The 21,947-nt window shown below is 42.3% G+C and overlaps 2 protein-coding genes across 2 annotated transcripts in view; one reads left to right on the top strand and one right to left on the bottom strand.

The window, feature by feature from the left end:
- The window catches only part of LOC308668492 (uncharacterized protein), a gene marked incomplete at its 3' end in the record, with an annotated part of 620,085 nt that overhangs the window by 392,263 nt on the left and 205,875 nt on the right, over positions 1-21,947 (top strand). The gene's annotated exons all lie outside the window — the stretch shown is intronic.
- SLC17A6 (solute carrier family 17 member 6) overlaps positions 1-21,947 on the bottom strand; it is a gene marked incomplete at both ends in the record, with an annotated part of 68,341 nt that overhangs the window by 41,695 nt on the left and 4,699 nt on the right. The window contains one exon of the mRNA XM_081315407.1: positions 20,662-20,780. Within this exon, the coding sequence (XP_081171533.1) occupies positions 20,662-20,780 (119 nt within the window). The remainder of the gene's footprint in view (positions 1-20,661; positions 20,781-21,947) is intronic.

Below are 21,947 nucleotides of genomic sequence, written 5' to 3'. Positions count from 1 at the left end.
ATATATATATATATATATATATATATATATATATATATATATATGTAGATCTAGAGTCTCGGGTTTCTTCCCGCGTTCCTTTCATCTTCAGAAAGTTGTGGCGACGTTTCGACGAAATCCCATCCGTCATCATCAGGCCGGAGTGTTCCTCCTGCTGCTTCCAGGAGCAATGCGTGGTCTGGCTGTTCCTTTCCTTCCAACTGCCGGTGGGGCTGTGTTCTGACTGGGTGGAGGCGTGGCTGCTTTCTGATTGGGTGGGGGTGTCCTCCGATTGGGTGGAGGCGTGGTTGTCTTCTGATTGAGTGGAGGCGTGGCTGTCTTCTGATTGGGTGGATGCGTGGTTGTCTTCTGATTGGTTGGAGGCGTGGCTGTCTTCTGATTGGGTGGGGTGTGTTCTGAATGGGTGGGGTTTTTTGTTGTGTTGTAATATCCGGAGTGTTGTGATTTGGTGTCCTGAGTAGTGGGCTGTGTAGTGGCCTCCAGAGCTTTGGTTTGGCTCCGAGTTCGAGGACCTGCTATGTATCTCTGGTATGGGTCAGTCAGGTTCGTGTGTGCGTTCTTCTGCTTGGGTGATGGCACTTTTGCTTGACTTGTTCTGTCTTCTGTGTGGGGGAGTTTTTGTTCTGGGTGTGGATGAGTCTTGCTGGGGCTGGTGGCATTTGGGGTTGTTTGTTGGTTTTTTAAATCCTTGTTTGCTGAAATTCGTTTCTCTATCAATGCTGGTTTCCAAATGTCATGTAGGCGGGAGGTGTCGTCTCGCTTGTTCATACTGTCTGGGTGTTTTTCTATTTCAATGGCTTCTCTGATTATTCTGCTATTGAGATGTTCTATTTTGGCGATTGTTTTTGTACCTTCAAAATTGATGTTGTGTCCCGTAGTGTTTATGTGTTGTACTAGTGAAGATGTGTGATCTTTCTTCTGTACTGAGTTCTTATGTTCTTCTACACGTACCTCTATTCTTCTGTTAGTCTGTCCGATGTATGTTGCTGGACAGGAGGCGCATGGGATTTGGTATATGCCCTGGTTTTCCAGTTCTATTTTGTCTTTGGGATTTCTCAGGATGGTTGATATCTTTCTGTCAGTGTTAAATGCGGTTTTGATGTTATGTTTGCGTAGTACTTTACTGATTTTGTCGGTTGTTCCTTTTATGTAGGGCAAGATGGCTCGTCCGTTGTTCTGTTCTTCTTCTTGGATGTTTTTCTGTTTCGGAGTCCCCTGCTGAATCATATTGGTGATTTTGTTTTTTTGGAACTTGTTTGCTGTCAATATGTCTGTCAGGGTGTGTAGTTCTGTTTGTATATGTGTTTTATCTGCAAGGCGTCTGGTTCTTGTTATTAGTGTTTTGGCTACTGAATTTATTTGTGCTGGGTGATGATGTGATTGCGCATTGAGGTAACGGTTGGTGTGCGTTTTCTTTCGGTAGACTGTGTGTCCTAGGGTGCCGTTTTGTTTTTTGTATATAAGTACATCCAGGAAAGGTAACTGGTTGTTTGTTTCAATCTCCATGGTGAATTTTATTTTGGGATGTAGGCTGTTCAGGTGTGTTAGGAAGTTTTCTAGCTCCTTTCTTCCGTGGGGCCAGATCACGAAGGTGTCATCCACATATCTGAGCCACAGTTTTGGTTTGTTTGTAGTCTTTTCCAGAGCGTTAGTTTCAAATTCTTCCATGAAAAGGTTGGCGATAACTGGTGATAGAGGGGATCCCATTGGTGCGCCTTCTATTTGTTTGTATCTCTGGCCTCTGTGTATGAAGTATGTGTTTGATAAGCAGTGTTCTGCTAGTTCTATAATATGGTTTGGTGGTTGGTATTTGCTTCTTATTGTTGATAGAGCTTCTTGGACTGGCACCTGGGTGAATAGTGATACCACATCGAAGCTGACTAGCAAGTCTTTTTGGTCTATCTGTAGATTTTTCACTAATTCTATAAAGTGGTATGAGTTTTGGACATATGAAGCTGCCATTTCTGCTTGAGGTTGTAGTTGTTTTGCTAGGTATTTAGCTAAGTTTTGTAGTGGCGAGCCTATGGAACTTACTATGGGTCTTAGTGGGATTCCATCTTTGTGTATTTTGGGGAGGCCATATAGTTTTGGGCATCTGGATGACTTCTCCCTGGGAATGATTGTTTGTTGGATTTCTTGGCTTATAGAAGTTGATTTTATCTTTTTCTTGGTGGTCTTTTCTAGATAGGTTGTGGGATCTGTATATATAGGTTTGTATGTAGTTTCTTTGAGTAAGTTGGACAGTTTCTCTTCATAGTCTGATGTGTCCATTACCACTGTAGCATTGCCTTTATCTGCTGGTAGTATGATTATGCTGTTGTCTTTTCTTAGGTTTTGCAATGCTACTTGTTCTTCTTTTGTTAGGTTGCTTTTGGGTGGTTTGCTTGTGCATAGGATGTGGGTGACTTCATGTCTGACTTGGTCTGCTTCATCTGCATTGAGTTTAGTTAAGCTGGTTTCAACTCCACATATGATGGTTTCTGTGGGAATTTTCTTTGGTGCAACAGCGAAGTTGAAACCTTTTGCTAGGACGTTTGTTTCTGCTGTTGTTAGTCTTCTGTGGGAGATGTTATGCACTACTTGTTGTAGATGTTGTTGTGATGTGGTTGTTTGGTTGTTGTAGTTCTCTAATTGTTTGAGTTTCTTTGAATGTCTGTTGTTTTTATAGATGGTCTCTGTTTCTGCTCTCCAAACCGCCAGTTGTTTCACTTTGTCCCATAGTATCGGGTGAATAATGTTGCTGAGTTTGAGATGTAATGTTAGTAGGTCCTTGTTTGTTTGGTCTAATTGAAATCTTTTATTGTGGAGTTCATTTCTTAGTAATGCCATTTCTGTTCTTCTTAGAATGCGTTTGGTTGAAGTGGTATTGATGTGGAATTTCAATTTGAAACAATTTGGTCTTATATTTTGGTCTCGACATTGGCATAGGAAAGGTATGTCACTTAGTATTCTTGCTCTTCGTACTTCTGACTTTTCGTAAGTCCTGGTTAGTTGGTAGATGTCCTCCCCGTAGAGGTATGATATTTGTTTTCGTAGATTCTCGCGGGTGTCTGTATGTGTAGATCTAGAGTCTCGGGTTTCTTCCCGCGTTCCTTTCATCTTCAGAAAGTTGTGGCGACGTTTCGACGAAATCCCATCCGTCATCATCAGGCCGGAGTGTTCCTCCTGCTGCTTCCAGGAGCAATGCGTGGTCTGGCTGTTCCTTTCCTTCCAACTGCCGGTGGGGCTGTGTTCTGACTGGGTGGAGGCGTGGCTGCTTTCTGATTGGGTGGGGGTGTCCTCCGATTGGGTGGAGGCGTGGTTGTCTTCTGATTGAGTGGAGGCGTGGCTGTCTTCTGATTGGGTGGATGCGTGGTTGTCTTCTGATTGGTTGGAGGCGTGGCTGTCTTCTGATTGGGTGGGGTGTGTTCTGAATGGGTGGGGTTTTTTGTTGTGTTGTAATATCCGGAGTGTTGTGATTTGGTGTCCTGAGTAGTGGGCTGTGTAGTGGCCTCCAGAGCTTTGGTTTGGCTCCGAGTTCGAGGACCTGCTATGTATCTCTGGTATGGGTCAGTCAGGTTCGTGTGTGCGTTCTTCTGCTTGGGTGATGGCACTTTTGCTTGACTTGTTCTGTCTTCTGTGTGGGGGAGTTTTTGTTCTGGGTGTGGATGAGTCTTGCTGGGGCTGGTGGCATTTGGGGTTGTTTGTTGGTTTTTTAAATCCTTGTTTGCTGAAATTCGTTTCTCTATCAATGCTGGTTTCCAAATGTCATGTAGGCGGGAGGTGTCGTCTCGCTTGTTCATACTGTCTGGGTGTTTTTCTATTTCAATGGCTTCTCTGATTATTCTGCTATTGAGATGTTCTATTTTGGCGATTGTTTTTGTACCTTCAAAATTGATGTTGTGTCCCGTAGTGTTTATGTGTTGTACTAGTGAAGATGTGTGATCTTTCTTCTGTACTGAGTTCTTATGTTCTTCTACACGTACCTCTATTCTTCTGTTAGTCTGTCCGATGTATGTTGCTGGACAGGAGGCGCATGGGATTTGGTATATGCCCTGGTTTTCCAGTTCTATTTTGTCTTTGGGATTTCTCAGGATGGTTGATATCTTTCTGTCAGTGTTAAATGCGGTTTTGATGTTATGTTTGCGTAGTACTTTACTGATTTTGTCGGTTGTTCCTTTTATGTAGGGCAAGATGGCTCGTCCGTTGTTCTGTTCTTCTTCTTGGATGTTTTTCTGTTTCGGAGTCCCCTGCTGAATCACACAGTCTACCGAAAGAAAACGCACACCAACCGTTACCTCAATGCGCAATCACATCATCACCCAGCACAAATAAATTCAGTAGCCAAAACACTAATAACAAGAACCAGACGCCTTGCAGATAAAACACATATACAAACAGAACTACACACCCTGACAGACATATTGACAGCAAACAAGTTCCAAAAAAACAAAATCACCAATATGATTCAGCAGGGGACTCCGAAACAGAAAAACATCCAAGAAGAAGAACAGAACAACGGACGAGCCATCTTGCCCTACATAAAAGGAACAACCGACAAAATCAGTAAAGTACTACGCAAACATAACATCAAAACCGCATTTAACACTGACAGAAAGATATCAACCATCCTGAGAAATCCCAAAGACAAAATAGAACTGGAAAACCAGGGCATATACCAAATCCCATGCGCCTCCTGTCCAGCAACATACATCGGACAGACTAACAGAAGAATAGAGGTACGTGTAGAAGAACATAAGAACTCAGTACAGAAGAAAGATCACACATCTTCACTAGTACAACACATAAACACTACGGGACACAACATCAATTTTGAAGGTACAAAAACAATCGCCAAAATAGAACATCTCAATAGCAGAATAATCAGAGAAGCCATTGAAATAGAAAAACACCCAGACAGTATGAACAAGCGAGACGACACCTCCCGCCTACATGACATTTGGAAACCAGCATTGATAGAGAAACGAATTTCAGCAAACAAGGATTTAAAAAACCAACAAACAACCCCAAATGCCACCAGCCCCAGCAAGACTCATCCACACCCAGAACAAAAACTCCCCCACACAGAAGACAGAACAAGTCAAGCAAAAGTGCCATCACCCAAGCAGAAGAACGCACACACGAACCTGACTGACCCATACCAGAGATACATAGCAGGTCCTCGAACTCGGAGCCAAACCAAAGCTCTGGAGGCCACTACACAGCCCACTACTCAGGACACCAAATCACAACACTCCGGATATTACAACACAACAAAAAACCCCACCCATTCAGAACACACCCCACCCAATCAGAAGACAGCCACGCCTCCAACCAATCAGAAGACAACCACGCATCCACCCAATCAGAAGACAGCCACGCCTCCACTCAATCAGAAGACAACCACGCCTCCACCCAATCGGAGGACACCCCCACCCAATCAGAAAGCAGCCACGCCTCCACCCAGTCAGAACACAGCCCCACCGGCAGTTGGAAGGAAAGGAACAGCCAGACCACGCATTGCTCCTGGAAGCAGCAGGAGGAACACTCCGGCCTGATGATGACGGATGGGATTTCGTCGAAACGTCGCCACAACTTTCTGAAGATGAAAGGAACGCGGGAAGAAACCCGAGACTCTAGATCTACACATACAGACACCCGCGAGAATCTACGAAAACAAATATCATACCTCTACGGGGAGGACATCTACCAACTAACCAGGACTTACGAAAAGTCAGAAGTACGAAGAGCAAGAATACTAAGTGACATACCTTTCCTATGCCAATGTCGAGACCAAAATATAAGACCAAATTGTTTCAAATTGAAATTCCACATCAATACCACTTCAACCAAACGCATTCTAAGAAGAACAGAAATGGCATTACTAAGAAATGAACTCCACAATAAAAGATTTCAATTAGACCAAACAAACAAGGACCTACTAACATTACATCTCAAACTCAGCAACATTATTCACCCGATACTATGGGACAAAGTGAAACAACTGGCGGTTTGGAGAGCAGAAACAGAGACCATCTATAAAAACAACAGACATTCAAAGAAACTCAAACAATTAGAGAACTACAACAACCAAACAACCACATCACAACAACATCTACAACAAGTAGTGCATAACATCTCCCACAGAAGACTAACAACAGCAGAAACAAACGTCCTAGCAAAAGGTTTCAACTTCGCTGTTGCACCAAAGAAAATTCCCACAGAAACCATCATATGTGGAGTTGAAACCAGCTTAACTAAACTCAATGCAGATGAAGCAGACCAAGTCAGACATGAAGTCACCCACATCCTATGCACAAGCAAACCACCCAAAAGCAACCTAACAAAAGAAGAACAAGTAGCATTGCAAAACCTAAGAAAAGACAACAGCATAATCATACTACCAGCAGATAAAGGCAATGCTACAGTGGTAATGGACACATCAGACTATGAAGAGAAACTGTCCAACTTACTCAAAGAAACTACATACAAACCTATATATACAGATCCCACAACCTATCTAGAAAAGACCACCAAGAAAAAGATAAAATCAACTTCTATAAGCCAAGAAATCCAACAAACAATCATTCCCAGGGAGAAGTCATCCAGATGCCCAAAACTATATGGCCTCCCCAAAATACACAAAGATGGAATCCCACTAAGACCCATAGTAAGTTCCATAGGCTCGCCACTACAAAACTTAGCTAAATACCTAGCAAAACAACTACAACCTCAAGCAGAAATGGCAGCTTCATATGTCCAAAACTCATACCACTTTATAGAATTAGTGAAAAATCTACAGATAGACCAAAAAGACTTGCTAGTCAGCTTCGATGTGGTATCACTATTCACCCAGGTGCCAGTCCAAGAAGCTCTATCAACAATAAGAAGCAAATACCAACCACCAAACCATATTATAGAACTAGCAGAACACTGCTTATCAAACACATACTTCATACACAGAGGCCAGAGATACAAACAAATAGAAGGCGCACCAATGGGATCCCCTCTATCACCAGTTATCGCCAACCTTTTCATGGAAGAATTTGAAACTAACGCTCTGGAAAAGACTACAAACAAACCAAAACTGTGGCTCAGATATGTGGATGACACCTTCGTGATCTGGCCCCACGGAAGAAAGGAGCTAGAAAACTTCCTAACACACCTGAACAGCCTACATCCCAAAATAAAATTCACCATGGAGATTGAAACAAACAACCAGTTACCTTTCCTGGATGTACTTATATACAAAAAACAAAACGGCACCCTAGGACACACAGTCTACCGAAAGAAAACGCACACCAACCGTCACCTCAATGCGCAATCACATCATCACCCAGCACAAATAAATTCAGTAGCCAAAACACTAATAACAAGAACCAGACGCCTTGCAGATAAAACACATATACAAACAGAACTACACACCCTGACAGACATATTGACAGCAAACAAGTTCCAAAAAAACAAAATCACCAATATGATTCAGCAGGGGACTCCGAAACAGAAAAACATCCAAGAAGAAGAACAGAACAACGGACGAGCCATCTTGCCCTACATAAAAGGAACAACCGACAAAATCAGTAAAGTACTACGCAAACATAACATCAAAACCGCATTTAACACTGACAGAAAGATATCAACCATCCTGAGAAATCCCAAAGACAAAATAGAACTGGAAAACCAGGGCATATACCAAATCCCATGCGCCTCCTGTCCAGCAACATACATCGGACAGACTAACAGAAGAATAGAGGTACGTGTAGAAGAACATAAGAACTCAGTACAGAAGAAAGATCACACATCTTCACTAGTACAACACATAAACACTACGGGACACAACATCAATTTTGAAGGTACAAAAACAATCGCCAAAATAGAACATCTCAATAGCAGAATAATCAGAGAAGCCATTGAAATAGAAAAACACCCAGACAGTATGAACAAGCGAGACGACACCTCCCGCCTACATGACATTTGGAAACCAGCATTGATAGAGAAACGAATTTCAGCAAACAAGGATTTAAAAAACCAACAAACAACCCCAAATGCCACCAGCCCCAGCAAGACTCATCCACACCCAGAACAAAAACTCCCCCACACAGAAGACAGAACAAGTCAAGCAAAAGTGCCATCACCCAAGCAGAAGAACGCACACACGAACCTGACTGACCCATACCAGAGATACATAGCAGGTCCTCGAACTCGGAGCCAAACCAAAGCTCTGGAGGCCACTACACAGCCCACTACTCAGGACACCAAATCACAACACTCCGGATATTACAACACAACAAAAAACCCCACCCATTCAGAACACACCCCACCCAATCAGAAGACAGCCACGCCTCCAACCAATCAGAAGACAACCACGCATCCACCCAATCAGAAGACAGCCACGCCTCCACTCAATCAGAAGACAACCACGCCTCCACCCAATCGGAGGACACCCCCACCCAATCAGAAAGCAGCCACGCCTCCACCCAGTCAGAACACAGCCCCACCGGCAGTTGGAAGGAAAGGAACAGCCAGACCACGCATTGCTCCTGGAAGCAGCAGGAGGAACACTCCGGCCTGATGATGACGGATGGGATTTCGTCGAAACGTCGCCACAACTTTCTGAAGATGAAAGGAACGCGGGAAGAAACCCGAGACTCTAGATCTACACATACAGACACCCGCGAGAATCTACGAAAACAAATATCATACCTCTACGGGGAGGACATCTACCAACTAACCAGGACTTACGAAAAGTCAGAAGTACGAAGAGCAAGAATACTAAGTGACATACCTTTCCTATGCCAATGTCGAGACCAAAATATAAGACCAAATTGTTTCAAATTGAAATTCCACATCAATACCACTTCAACCAAACGCATTCTAAGAAGAACAGAAATGGCATTACTAAGAAATGAACTCCACAATAAAAGATTTCAATTAGACCAAACAAACAAGGACCTACTAACATTACATCTCAAACTCAGCAACATTATTCACCCGATACTATGGGACAAAGTGAAACAACTGGCGGTTTGGAGAGCAGAAACAGAGACCATCTATAAAAACAACAGACATTCAAAGAAACTCAAACAATTAGAGAACTACAACAACCAAACAACCACATCACAACAACATCTACAACAAGTAGTGCATAACATCTCCCACAGAAGACTAACAACAGCAGAAACAAACGTCCTAGCAAAAGGTTTCAACTTCGCTGTTGCACCAAAGAAAATTCCCACAGAAACCATCATATGTGGAGTTGAAACCAGCTTAACTAAACTCAATGCAGATGAAGCAGACCAAGTCAGACATGAAGTCACCCACATCCTATGCACAAGCAAACCACCCAAAAGCAACCTAACAAAAGAAGAACAAGTAGCATTGCAAAACCTAAGAAAAGACAACAGCATAATCATACTACCAGCAGATAAAGGCAATGCTACAGTGGTAATGGACACATCAGACTATGAAGAGAAACTGTCCAACTTACTCAAAGAAACTACATACAAACCTATATATACAGATCCCACAACCTATCTAGAAAAGACCACCAAGAAAAAGATAAAATCAACTTCTATAAGCCAAGAAATCCAACAAACAATCATTCCCAGGGAGAAGTCATCCAGATGCCCAAAACTATATGGCCTCCCCAAAATACACAAAGATGGAATCCCACTAAGACCCATAGTAAGTTCCATAGGCTCGCCACTACAAAACTTAGCTAAATACCTAGCAAAACAACTACAACCTCAAGCAGAAATGGCAGCTTCATATGTCCAAAACTCATACCACTTTATAGAATTAGTGAAAAATCTACAGATAGACCAAAAAGACTTGCTAGTCAGCTTCGATGTGGTATCACTATTCACCCAGGTGCCAGTCCAAGAAGCTCTATCAACAATAAGAAGCAAATACCAACCACCAAACCATATTATAGAACTAGCAGAACACTGCTTATCAAACACATACTTCATACACAGAGGCCAGAGATACAAACAAATAGAAGGCGCACCAATGGGATCCCCTCTATCACCAGTTATCGCCAACCTTTTCATGGAAGAATTTGAAACTAACGCTCTGGAAAAGACTACAAACAAACCAAAACTGTGGCTCAGATATGTGGATGACACCTTCGTGATCTGGCCCCACGGAAGAAAGGAGCTAGAAAACTTCCTAACACACCTGAACAGCCTACATCCCAAAATAAAATTCACCATGGAGATTGAAACAAACAACCAGTTACCTTTCCTGGATGTACTTATATACAAAAAACAAAACGGCACCCTAGGACACACAGTCTACCGAAAGAAAACGCACACCAACCGTTACCTCAATGCGCAATCACATCATCACCCAGCACAAATAAATTCAGTAGCCAAAACACTAATAACAAGAACCAGACGCCTTGCAGATAAAACACATATACAAACAGAACTACACACCCTGACAGACATATTGACAGCAAACAAGTTCCAAAAAAACAAAATCACCAATATGATTCAGCAGGGGACTCCGAAACAGAAAAACATCCAAGAAGAAGAACAGAACAACGGACGAGCCATCTTGCCCTACATAAAAGGAACAACCGACAAAATCAGTAAAGTACTACGCAAACATAACATCAAAACCGCATTTAACACTGACAGAAAGATATCAACCATCCTGAGAAATCCCAAAGACAAAATAGAACTGGAAAACCAGGGCATATACCAAATCCCATGCGCCTCCTGTCCAGCAACATACATCGGACAGACTAACAGAAGAATAGAGGTACGTGTAGAAGAACATAAGAACTCAGTACAGAAGAAAGATCACACATCTTCACTAGTACAACACATAAACACTACGGGACACAACATCAATTTTGAAGGTACAAAAACAATCGCCAAAATAGAACATCTCAATAGCAGAATAATCAGAGAAGCCATTGAAATAGAAAAACACCCAGACAGTATGAACAAGCGAGACGACACCTCCCGCCTACATGACATTTGGAAACCAGCATTGATAGAGAAACGAATTTCAGCAAACAAGGATTTAAAAAACCAACAAACAACCCCAAATGCCACCAGCCCCAGCAAGACTCATCCACACCCAGAACAAAAACTCCCCCACACAGAAGACAGAACAAGTCAAGCAAAAGTGCCATCACCCAAGCAGAAGAACGCACACACGAACCTGACTGACCCATACCAGAGATACATAGCAGGTCCTCGAACTCGGAGCCAAACCAAAGCTCTGGAGGCCACTACACAGCCCACTACTCAGGACACCAAATCACAACACTCCGGATATTACAACACAACAAAAAACCCCACCCATTCAGAACACACCCCACCCAATCAGAAGACAGCCACGCCTCCAACCAATCAGAAGACAACCACGCATCCACCCAATCAGAAGACAGCCACGCCTCCACTCAATCAGAAGACAACCACGCCTCCACCCAATCGGAGGACACCCCCACCCAATCAGAAAGCAGCCACGCCTCCACCCAGTCAGAACACAGCCCCACCGGCAGTTGGAAGGAAAGGAACAGCCAGACCACGCATTGCTCCTGGAAGCAGCAGGAGGAACACTCCGGCCTGATGATGACGGATGGGATTTCGTCGAAACGTCGCCACAACTTTCTGAAGATGAAAGGAACGCGGGAAGAAACCCGAGACTCTAGATCTACACATACAGACACCCGCGAGAATCTACGAAAACAAATATATATATATATATATATATATATATATATATATATATATATATATATACTGTATGTATATGTATATATGTGTGTGTAAATTTTAAATTGCTATTTAAAATTTACACAAATATGAGCTGTCACCGGTGTGACTACTGCCTGTCGATGGCCTTCAGGTTAGGCTGACACAGGAAATAAAGATTTGTCCCATGTTTGGGGCCTAGCAAGGCAATCTAAAAATAGTTAACAAGCATTTGACATATATGTGTGTATATATATGTGTATGTGTATATATATATATATATATATATATATATATATATATATATATATATATATATATATATATATATATATATATATATATATATATATATATATATATATATATATATATATATATATATCTCACTTTAAGTCTATACTGAGTGATGTTCTATAGTAATTCCTTTATATACAGTCTCATAACTGGTTTTAAATCTGGTATGTGCGTGTGTGTGTGTGTGTGTGTATAAAATCTGGGAATTATAATTTTCTGTACAAAAGAACAATGTGATTATAAAATAAAGCAAAGAAAATGTGCATTACATATGTAAATATATCATTTAAAATCCATGGAGTATTTTTGTAAAAAAATTAAAGGATGTTGCCATGACCAACTTTAATCATGTGAATTCCCACTCTAGATATCAGGTACATTATTTATTGTTCCCAGTATTCCCTGTCATTTTCTGGATATTTGTGGAGCAGCTGCTACTTGCTTTTCATTGATTTCCCAATTCCCTAGTATTTACACTTGCACATCATGGACCAACCCCTTCCTGTAGTTCAATAACAGACTGCATGTTTGGCATGCAAATTGGTTCCCAATATCTTCACTAGAATTAAGAATCAACATGGTTGGAAAGTCTAGCAAGCAAGAATGTGGTCTGGCCAATGGTCTGATTTTACGTATGGCAGCTATAAGCCTATGGTGAGCTCTCTGGGAGAGTATAGTGCAATTACAGAGATGGGTCAATCCATAACACAAATGTCAATGCCTGAATGCTGCTTCCAAATAAGCATGTGATATGCCATGACAATTGTATTATCCTTGGAACTGTTGCTTAAAGAACACAAAAACAGCAGTGCTATGCATTGGACCTACCAAACAAACCAAGGTTTTTCATCTGTTTAGCACAAACTATAATTCAACCATGATAGGATAGAAAAGTAATATGATTTGTATAAGCTGTGTGTCTGGATGCACAAACTCCCCATAATACCATCATACAGGAACTAAAAAACATCTGATATGATGTTGCATATTTCATATTCAGTTGCAAATATTAGCCAGACACAATATTACTAGAGATGTATCGCTGAGAAATATGCACTAGACCAGGGGTAGGCAACCTCGGCTCTTTTATGACTCATGGACTTCAACTCTCAGAATTCTGGGAGTTGAAGTCCATGAGTCATAAAAGAGCCGAGGTTGCCTACCCCTGCACTAGACTCAGCAAAATAGGAAGAGCTGAATACCTTTTTAGAATAAACCCATATAATCAAAAACATTGCTATTTTCCCACATGGAAGCTATTCCATATGCTCAGAATCAGAGTGTTAAAGTATCAAACCAGCTTAAGGAAATTTCAGGTTCAAAAACCACCCTGTTGCATTGGATCAATGCCTTATCAAGTCCACTATTCTATTCTCACCAAATTCCTCTTTGCAAGTCTACAAGCAGGACAGGACATTCTGTTTTCCTGCTTAGATGTTCCAATAACTGACTTGAGAGGCATCTTGCTTCAAATGCTGGGTGTAATATGTATTTTCCAGTAGCCTTATCCTCCATTGACTTGTCTCTTTTAAAGCTATCCACATTAGGATGCCCAGGTCAATCATCACTTACTCATTCTTTCAGACAGCCCACCCATGCAAGAAAGCCTGGTTTTGCACTTCCCACCCTTGACCTTGGAACTAAGCCAAACAAATTAAAAATGTATATTGTGGTGTGGAAAGCAGCATCACCCACACACATTCCTTTATGTCTACCTTACTCATATATGAGGAGAGGTGGGAACATTATCTTTGCTGCAAATTTCAGCTTGAGTACTTAACTATCTGATTATCTGTCTTGGAGATATTTGGAGATAAATCTAACCCTCGTAGGGTTTACTGGTTGGGCCAACTGACCTACCAACTTCATCCTTTCTGTTGATACAAGATCCTTTCCCTGATCGGTGACTCTTGGTTCACATCCCATATATGATACATGAACTTGTATTTGCTGTAGCTTTTTTTAACACTTGAGAATGCTTCACTTTTCAGTTACTTACACTGAACTACATTTTCTATGCAATGACCATCGCCTTAATTTGGAAGTAGCTATTATATTTTTAATGTCACCCAATATCACAGAGTCTTTGGCTAATATATTTATTGCACTGCCCATCCGTAAGTATATATTATTGTGAAGAAGTGTAAAAGCCCAGTCCAGATGCTGATCCTGAATTGAGGGTGGGGTATGTGTGAGGTGTCGTAGTGTTTACTGTCTTCCTTTGTAAGAATTTTGTTTTTATTATCCCTTTTTAAAAACAAAAACAAGAAACAATGAACACTTGTTGGATCAAATCAAATCAACCTTTATTGTCAAAGTACAACATGTGTACAATGAGATTGGCTGAGTCTCCCTTCGTTCACCACCACCCCAACACAATTCACAGTGAAGACAAAAGAAAAACCTTAACCCAGTGAATCCTACTAACAAACATGGGTTGAGCATGCTGGCTGCAGTGAAACTAAGGTAGCAAAGATGAATTTGCGGACGTGGGTGTCCCACATTATGGTCACAATCTGTTTTGGTAATAATATTTAAGCAAGTATTGTATTTCCTCTGCATCTGAATGCAAAACATGGAAGAATATACAGTACATCCAGTTTGAAGCTCTGCGGTTTCTGTCAACATTATTCTCAGATGAACAAATTTAAAAATCTACGTGTAATCCAAACTAAGGCTCACATTACTATGCAGTGATTTGTTTTATAGCTTTCATATCTTTATTCGCTTGTCAGCCGTCTGAACAGAAATCCACAGAAATGTGTTTGAGCACACCAACAGCATGTCTTTGCGTGCACAAAATTAATGTAAAAATACAAGATTTTTATATTGTCATGACCTATTTCTATCAATATATTTTAGGGAGGATAAGAATGGATTTATTATTAAAATTTAAAGTTTACTATAAGTGTCAGTAATTAAACTGAGCATTTACATTTACCATAATACATATTCTGCAATTGTAGTTCTAGCATAAATATTAGTCTATGTATAACTCATATATGAATAACATTTAATTCCCATCACAATCACCATATAACCCTTTTCACTAAAACTGAGTCACAGGGGCACTACTGTGTGCATGACAACAGCTCATTAATGGTATAAGTGATTTCAAATGAAATAACTGATGTATTTATGCATCATAGATTAAATGTTTGCATTTCTAATCAGGTTTTAATTGAGGATGCCCATTGTGATAAAGCATTTATTATTGTAAGAGAAACTTGCTTATCTAACTTTCAGCTTTCTATAATAGATTTCTATTTTATTTTTAATTCAGTCACACCTGTTACATAGTATTTTCTTTTTAAATCTAGCTATTACCTTTTTTTGGATATCATCCATTTTACTGAATTTCTATCAACTACATTGTTTTAAAAAAGGTAAGTTGTGAAATCTATGAATTATGGTGCTAAGCCTGAGATCTTCAGTGACACTGGATTTAAATATTTTGCATTCCTTACAAATAAAAGGGTTATTTATTTATTTTTTATTTTAATTCCATTTATATCCCGCCCTTCTCCGAAGACTCAGGGCAGCTTACAAGCTTAGCAGTTATCCTTCTTTTCCTGTTCAGTGAGGGGTGGGGAATCCAAATTCTGTATACTTTTCACTTGGATGCAGGGATTAAAAAACATACCGTACATAAGATACAAAACTGCTCTGATTCTCCCCGAGCCAGTGAAAGAGCAGCGTTGGCCAACAGTGTCAGGCTGTAGGTGCCTTTAAGGACCCTGCTAGGATTTTGTTGCCTCAAACATATAATTATCATTATTTTCCTATTAACCCGAGACTGAATGGGCTAGTAAGAGAGAAGTCCTCAGACAGGTTCCGGAATGTACCTTACCCTATTGTGTTGGGTAAATAACATGGCATTATCCAAAAAGGCAGCAATTAGAGTCGAATTAAAAACCCTCTCCATGCGTTTTTCTAGCAATGAAAACCAGCTCTTTCGAAATCAGCCATAGGGAAGAAAACAGCCCATCACAGTCTGGCTTTGTCTGCAACCTTCCCAAGTATATTGTTTCTCTACTTCAGCTTCATCTGCCTTGCCCAGTGTAGGCCTCTGGTATTTGACATTGCACATAGGCGGCAAAGATGTCACTACAATTCTTTGTTCATTGTACATCTACCTAAAGTGTTCCTCAGAAAAAAAACAAAACCCAGACGTTTTATGCCTCAGTGACTCCCCTATTTTTGTTATATAGTCCTCAATGTATGACCACAATTGACCCCTCCCAAAATATATGTTGCTAAATGAAACATTTGTTAAGCGAGACACTTGTTAGATGAATTGTGCCCCATTTTACAACCTTTCTTGCTACAGTTGTTAAGTGAATCATTACGGCTGTTAAGCTAGTTGTTAAGTGGAATCTGGTTTCCCCACTGACTTTACTGGTCAGACGGTCCGCAAAAGGGGGATCACATGACCCCGGGACGCTGCAACCGTCACAAGTAGGAACCAGTTGCCAAGCATCCGAAATCTGATCACGTGACCAAGGGGATGCTGCAACAGTCGGTTAAGTGTGAAAAGTGGTCCCACCTTGCGATCTCTGCTTCATAGCTGCCTACCCAGGCGGCGTACGCGCGGTTATTCTTGCTGCTATTCCGTCCCCCGTTGAAGATTTAGGCGAAAGAGGAGAAACGCACATAGAAAACCAGGCCTCCCGGGAGCCCCCCTCCCTTTCCCGCTTTAAGTTTCCTGAACCAGGCAAGAACGCGGTCGATTAAAAGCCCTCCCTAGCAACAATTACATATACTGCTGCGAGGAGGAGGAGGAGGAGGAGGAGGAGGAGGAGGAGGAGGAGGAGGAGGAGGAGGAGGAGGAGGAGGAAGGTAGATATAGTACAATTCTCAGCAACCCTGGCGTCTTAGTAGGGCTGCCGGCAGCCCCTTCCCTTCCCTCGCCTCGCCTCGCCTCGTCTCGCCACGTCCATACTGCGCCACCAAAAGGCAGCCAGCAAGCGCTCCATCACTCATCGCGTGCAACCACTCAGGGCTGCTTCGCCTCTTTTAAGTTTTCAGTTCCTCCTCATAGGAGCGAAGGGAGCCATCCAACCGGAGAAAGCACCAATAGGGAAAGCGTTTTTCCCCGCCCAACTTGCCCCCGAGTGAGGACGACAAATGAAGCTTTCTCCTTGGCAAACAGACGCCCCGGTGGGGGGGGGGGCTCATCTCGAAGGCGAAACCGCGTCAGGCGATGCTATTGTTTCTGCACTGCGAATATCTAAAAGCCCCAATAGGTGTAGAGTAGGCTACGGGAAACATAGCTCAGATCTGTGAACCCAATTAAACTATAGGCGAGTTAACCAGACAGAAGAAGCTTCTTGGATGAGAAGCGAAAAGTCTTCAAAGACAAACCAGAAAGTCCACTAGCCTCTTGAAAAAGCACCTTTGGGACAACCATGACCTGGATGACTGAGAATCTCCATTAAACATTTCACCAGACAGACGCTTGTCTTTTGAATACGGTATTTTTTCTTAATATGGAAGGCACCGACTGCTGGATGGTGGGTGTCGTAGGGGAAATTGAGAGGCAAATTCTTCTATCTTCCGATCAAGATTTTCCGTATAGGTATAGGAGCTCGGCCGGCCACCGTGCTGTTTTCTTCCCAAAACAAGGGGCTCGAACCTATAAGCACCGCCACTCCCGCGCTTAGGAAGAGTTCAATGAGGTTTAGATAATACGTCTCTCCGCCGTAAGAAATTACAAGGTTTAAGTTCGTCTGTCTGAGACCATTGGATCACGCAGCAAAACAAGTTACCCTGTAATTTCTGAATAGCTTGCAAGAACAAATGTAACCTCGGAAGTCAGCACTGAAAAATCGGAAAATTTATTTCCTCGTCGTTACTTGGAGATTCACACTTACATCCGACTTCGGATACAAACTACAGACGATTTGCTCTGGAAACGTTATCGCTGCATGGCTGTGGAGATTCTCAGTCATCCAGGTCACGGTTGTCCCCAAAAGGCAACTGGACCTCCTCGTTGATTTCTTTGAAAACGTTTCGCTTCTCAGCCAAGAACTGGAGAAGCTTCTTGGATGAGAAGTTAAACGTTTACAAAGAAAACACCAAGAAAGTCCAGTTGCTTTTTGGGGGGAGTGGGGGGGAAACAACCTTTGGGTTATTACTGCACGTCGCAATGCATCCATTTCTGCCTAGTTACACCGCGTCCTTCGCCATGCCAGATCGATAGGTCGCGTTTTCCTCTTTTCCAATTAAAAAAATTGCGCCACTTGGGCTGCGTTCTCCCAACACGCTTGCCTCTAGCTTGCTTGGTTACGGTTTTCCAACCTGCCCAATTGTGTGTGGCTAGTGCAAGATCCTGAACCATGAATTAATTAATTCATCGCGAGTTTAAGCCTGTGATTCAGCGGGTCGAGATAAGCACCACGGATGAAACCTCCATCCGAACGTGTTACCTTAGCCCGCGTACACACGAAGGTGGTAAAATACAAGCAGGCGTAGCTTCGGCGTGGGTCTCAGGGAAATTGTGGGTGACAATTGCGGGTTTCGCTTTGTAGTGGGAGTGGTCTCCTTGTTGATGAAGCTTCTGGGCAGACTCTTTTTTTTTCCCTTTAGGAAAAGCCCGGTGTCCCAAGGCGCCTGGCAGAGCCTTTTAGAGCAGGGGTCTTCAAACTTGGCCCTTTTGTGACTTGTGGACTTCAACTCCCAGAATTCCTCAGCCAGCATGGCTGGCTGAGGAATTCTGGGAGTTGAAGTCCACAAGTCACAAAAGGGCCAAGTTTGAAGACCCCTGTTTTAGAGCCTCCCTCTTGTCCTCCTCAAGAGCCACTGAGGCTGGGGAAAGAGCGGCGCTAGGACCTCTGGTTTCCCTCTTTAATGAGCAGCGGGCGAGCGCGTCTCGGCAGCGGCCAAGCACGTTTTGCGCCCGGAATCCTCGCAGGATCTAATTAACAGGTAGATTCGCTCCCCGGGTGCCTGAAACCTCTTGCCAGGCACCATAGAAACGAAGCCTTAAGACCCCCGCGCCATCTGCACACTTTCCTTTCTTTCTGCAAAAGCCCTCGGAAGTCACTTTCTCTTTCCTCCCGGTTCGTACAGAAGGCGGCTCAAGCACTCCATTCGCTTGGCCGTCAATATAATAGGGTAGCTGCTTTTTAATGGGGGGGGGGAGGGAGAGAGTCTCTTTTGTTCTTGTTGTTTTGAAAGCGGAGATAACTAAGAATAAAATACTCAGCCAGCGTCAGTGATATAGTCAGAAAGACCTACTAGGGCAACCTGTGATTAAAAAAAAAGTAGAAACACCCCCCCCCCGCGCCCCTTCTCTCTCTGAGCAACTATGGTCAAGAGCAAATCCAGGAAGAGAGACGACAGGTGACGCGGGCCAACAAGCAAGTGTTATACATAAACCCTATTCGATAATAGTTGGAAAAGCAGCGATAATATGCTATTTAGAAGCAAACGGAAGGGAAAAAAAGATAGAAATGGATTTTATATTGGGATTATATACCTCTCTAGTCGAATAGTAGTAATAGCTGCAACGTATAAGAAGGCGGCAATCATAATCGTTTGAAAATAAGGCTTTGTTAACTAAAACCAAGCGAACGCATTCTGGGCTGGCCTCCAGAGACGGTCGATACCGCGGTATTTTAAGCCCCGCCTTCTCTCGGGGAAAAAAATCTCTCCCAACAATATAAATTATTCCTGTGGAATGGATTAGGTTAGAGGACGTGGCACACAGAACCACAGGATTAAAGTGTGAGAACCCCGTAATGATGACCTTTGGAGAATAAAACGAAAGGCAGCCCCAGTGACTTGAAGCAGAGCCAATGTCCAAACTAACGGGTTTAGGAGTGCAAACGTACAGTATTTGGTTTACGTGGGGAGCAATCCCATTGAAATTAAATGGTACTTTAAGTCACCCGACGTTAAAGACCAGAGATCGGGACTCCTGCGCGTTGAATTGTTTGAACAGAAGAGGGAATTTCAAACAGCGGCCAACTGGCCTGAGCAGTTTAAATACCATTTATTATTATCATCATCATCATCATTATTATATTATTATTATTATTATATTATTATATTATATTATATTATATTATATTATATTATATTATATTATATTATATTATATTATATTATATTATATTATATTATATTATTATATTTATTATATTATATTATATTATATTATATTATATTATATTATATTATATTATATTATATTATAATATTATATTATAATTATTATTATTATTATTATTATTATTATTATTATTATTATTATTATTATTATTATTATTATTATTATTATTATTATTATTATTATTATTATTATTATTATTATTATTATTATTATGACAGAAGTCCTGTCCTCGTTTTGTACCGGCTTCCAGACTTCTCTTGGCAGAGAACAGCAAGGGAGAAGCGAAGGGCCTTCAGAAGAAATGGGGGACCCAGCTTGTCTGCTTCTCTCTTCACGCAAGGAATACTGTGATCTAAGGCAGGCATTTTGCCCCGCCCCCCATGCGCAAAGCAGAACCGGCGAAGAAGCCCAAATGTGCGCCCCCATGGGGTAGCGCACCAGCCCCCCCACACACACACACAGAGACACCAAAAAAACCACACAGTGTAGTGCGAACAAGACTACCTTGACTTCCACACCGCACCTGGAGAGGAGATAGATGTTGGCTGCTCCGCTTACCTGTTAGCTGCCAGCCTGGATGAAATATAGCCTCCGGGGATCTGCGTGACTATATACCCCCAGAAAAAGGAGCCATGGATCATGCCGACCGTTTCTGGGTCCCAGTTGAACTTCGCTTTCTTCCAAAGCGATAAAGGAGAGAGAGGGAAGAGAGAGAGAGAGAGAGAGGGTTGGTGGTGAAAAAATAAAATAAAAATCCGGGCTAAATCAAAGCATTTCTAAAGAGAGGTTGAGGAGCGCGCGGGGGGGGGGGGGGGCGGAATCCACGGGATTACAGTATCCGTAGATTTCTGTCGTAACCACATGGAAGCTTATTTAGCTACATTCAAGAAATATCCCAAGTCGTTTGCCTCTTTTTATTAATGGTCGGCTTGCACCAGAAGTAGAGCCAGTAGGATAGGATATTAAGAGCCCAGTGATTGCAATTGGAATTATAATTGATTCCTGTCTGTTGATTTATTTATTTGGTAACCAGCCCGGGGGTTGGGGGTATAGAGGGGTCTTTATGACACATCCAGTCCTGACTAGGCTGACCGATAGACAGACAAAAATACCAAAGTGGTTGTGATCCTCCGCTGAAAGGAAGATCGCGCACGATTACACCAGCTGAGCAATTGCTTGGTCTGAGCCAAATCGCTTGGTCTGAGCCAAAACCAAATGACGGAGACTTGCCTTCGTCGTTTATTGACTCGGTTCTATTCGTGATGGATGGGGAGATCTCATTTGTTGAATCTCGGCTATTAGTCAACATTATGCCTGCATTTTCTCTCTGGAGAAAATGTTCGCTTGCATCAAGGTTTTACCTTGACATTTTGCGTGCCAACCCCTGGGCTTCTTCTACCACCCCAAAGCTCCGAGTTTAGGGACCTCTTGCTGTAGGTTATCTGGATTTCCCCATATCTTAATAAAGGTTCCTTTCTCCCGAGTTCGCTTTTCCTATGTATGTATGTACGCATGTATGTACGTATGTATGTATGTATCTCGAGAACTCCAACGTTTCCCAGCATTTTCCAGGCTTTTTCGATGTTTCGTTTTTTAAGAGGAATGAGTTTTCGTAATCATTTATTATCGATCTAAAAGAGTAGATGGGCCGAGATAATATCTACATCCTTGTCCCACGTCGATTTTGAAGGGGGGGGGGCTGTCCCTAAGACATACCCGTGTCAAGTTTAGCACCCGGGGCGCCTCTAATTCAAGTAAGCGCGGGGCGAGGGGTTTGCTAGCGGGGCCGCCCCGTTTGCAAGGGTCCGGTCTATCTTTCAATCCACTGGCGCTGCAGTCCTGCG

The sequence above is a fragment of the Vipera berus genome (assembly GCF_964194415.1).
Source record: "Vipera berus genome assembly, chromosome: 1".
NCBI lineage: Eukaryota > Metazoa > Chordata > Lepidosauria > Squamata > Viperidae > Vipera > Vipera berus.
This window is presented reverse-complemented; position numbering and strand designations above follow the sequence as displayed.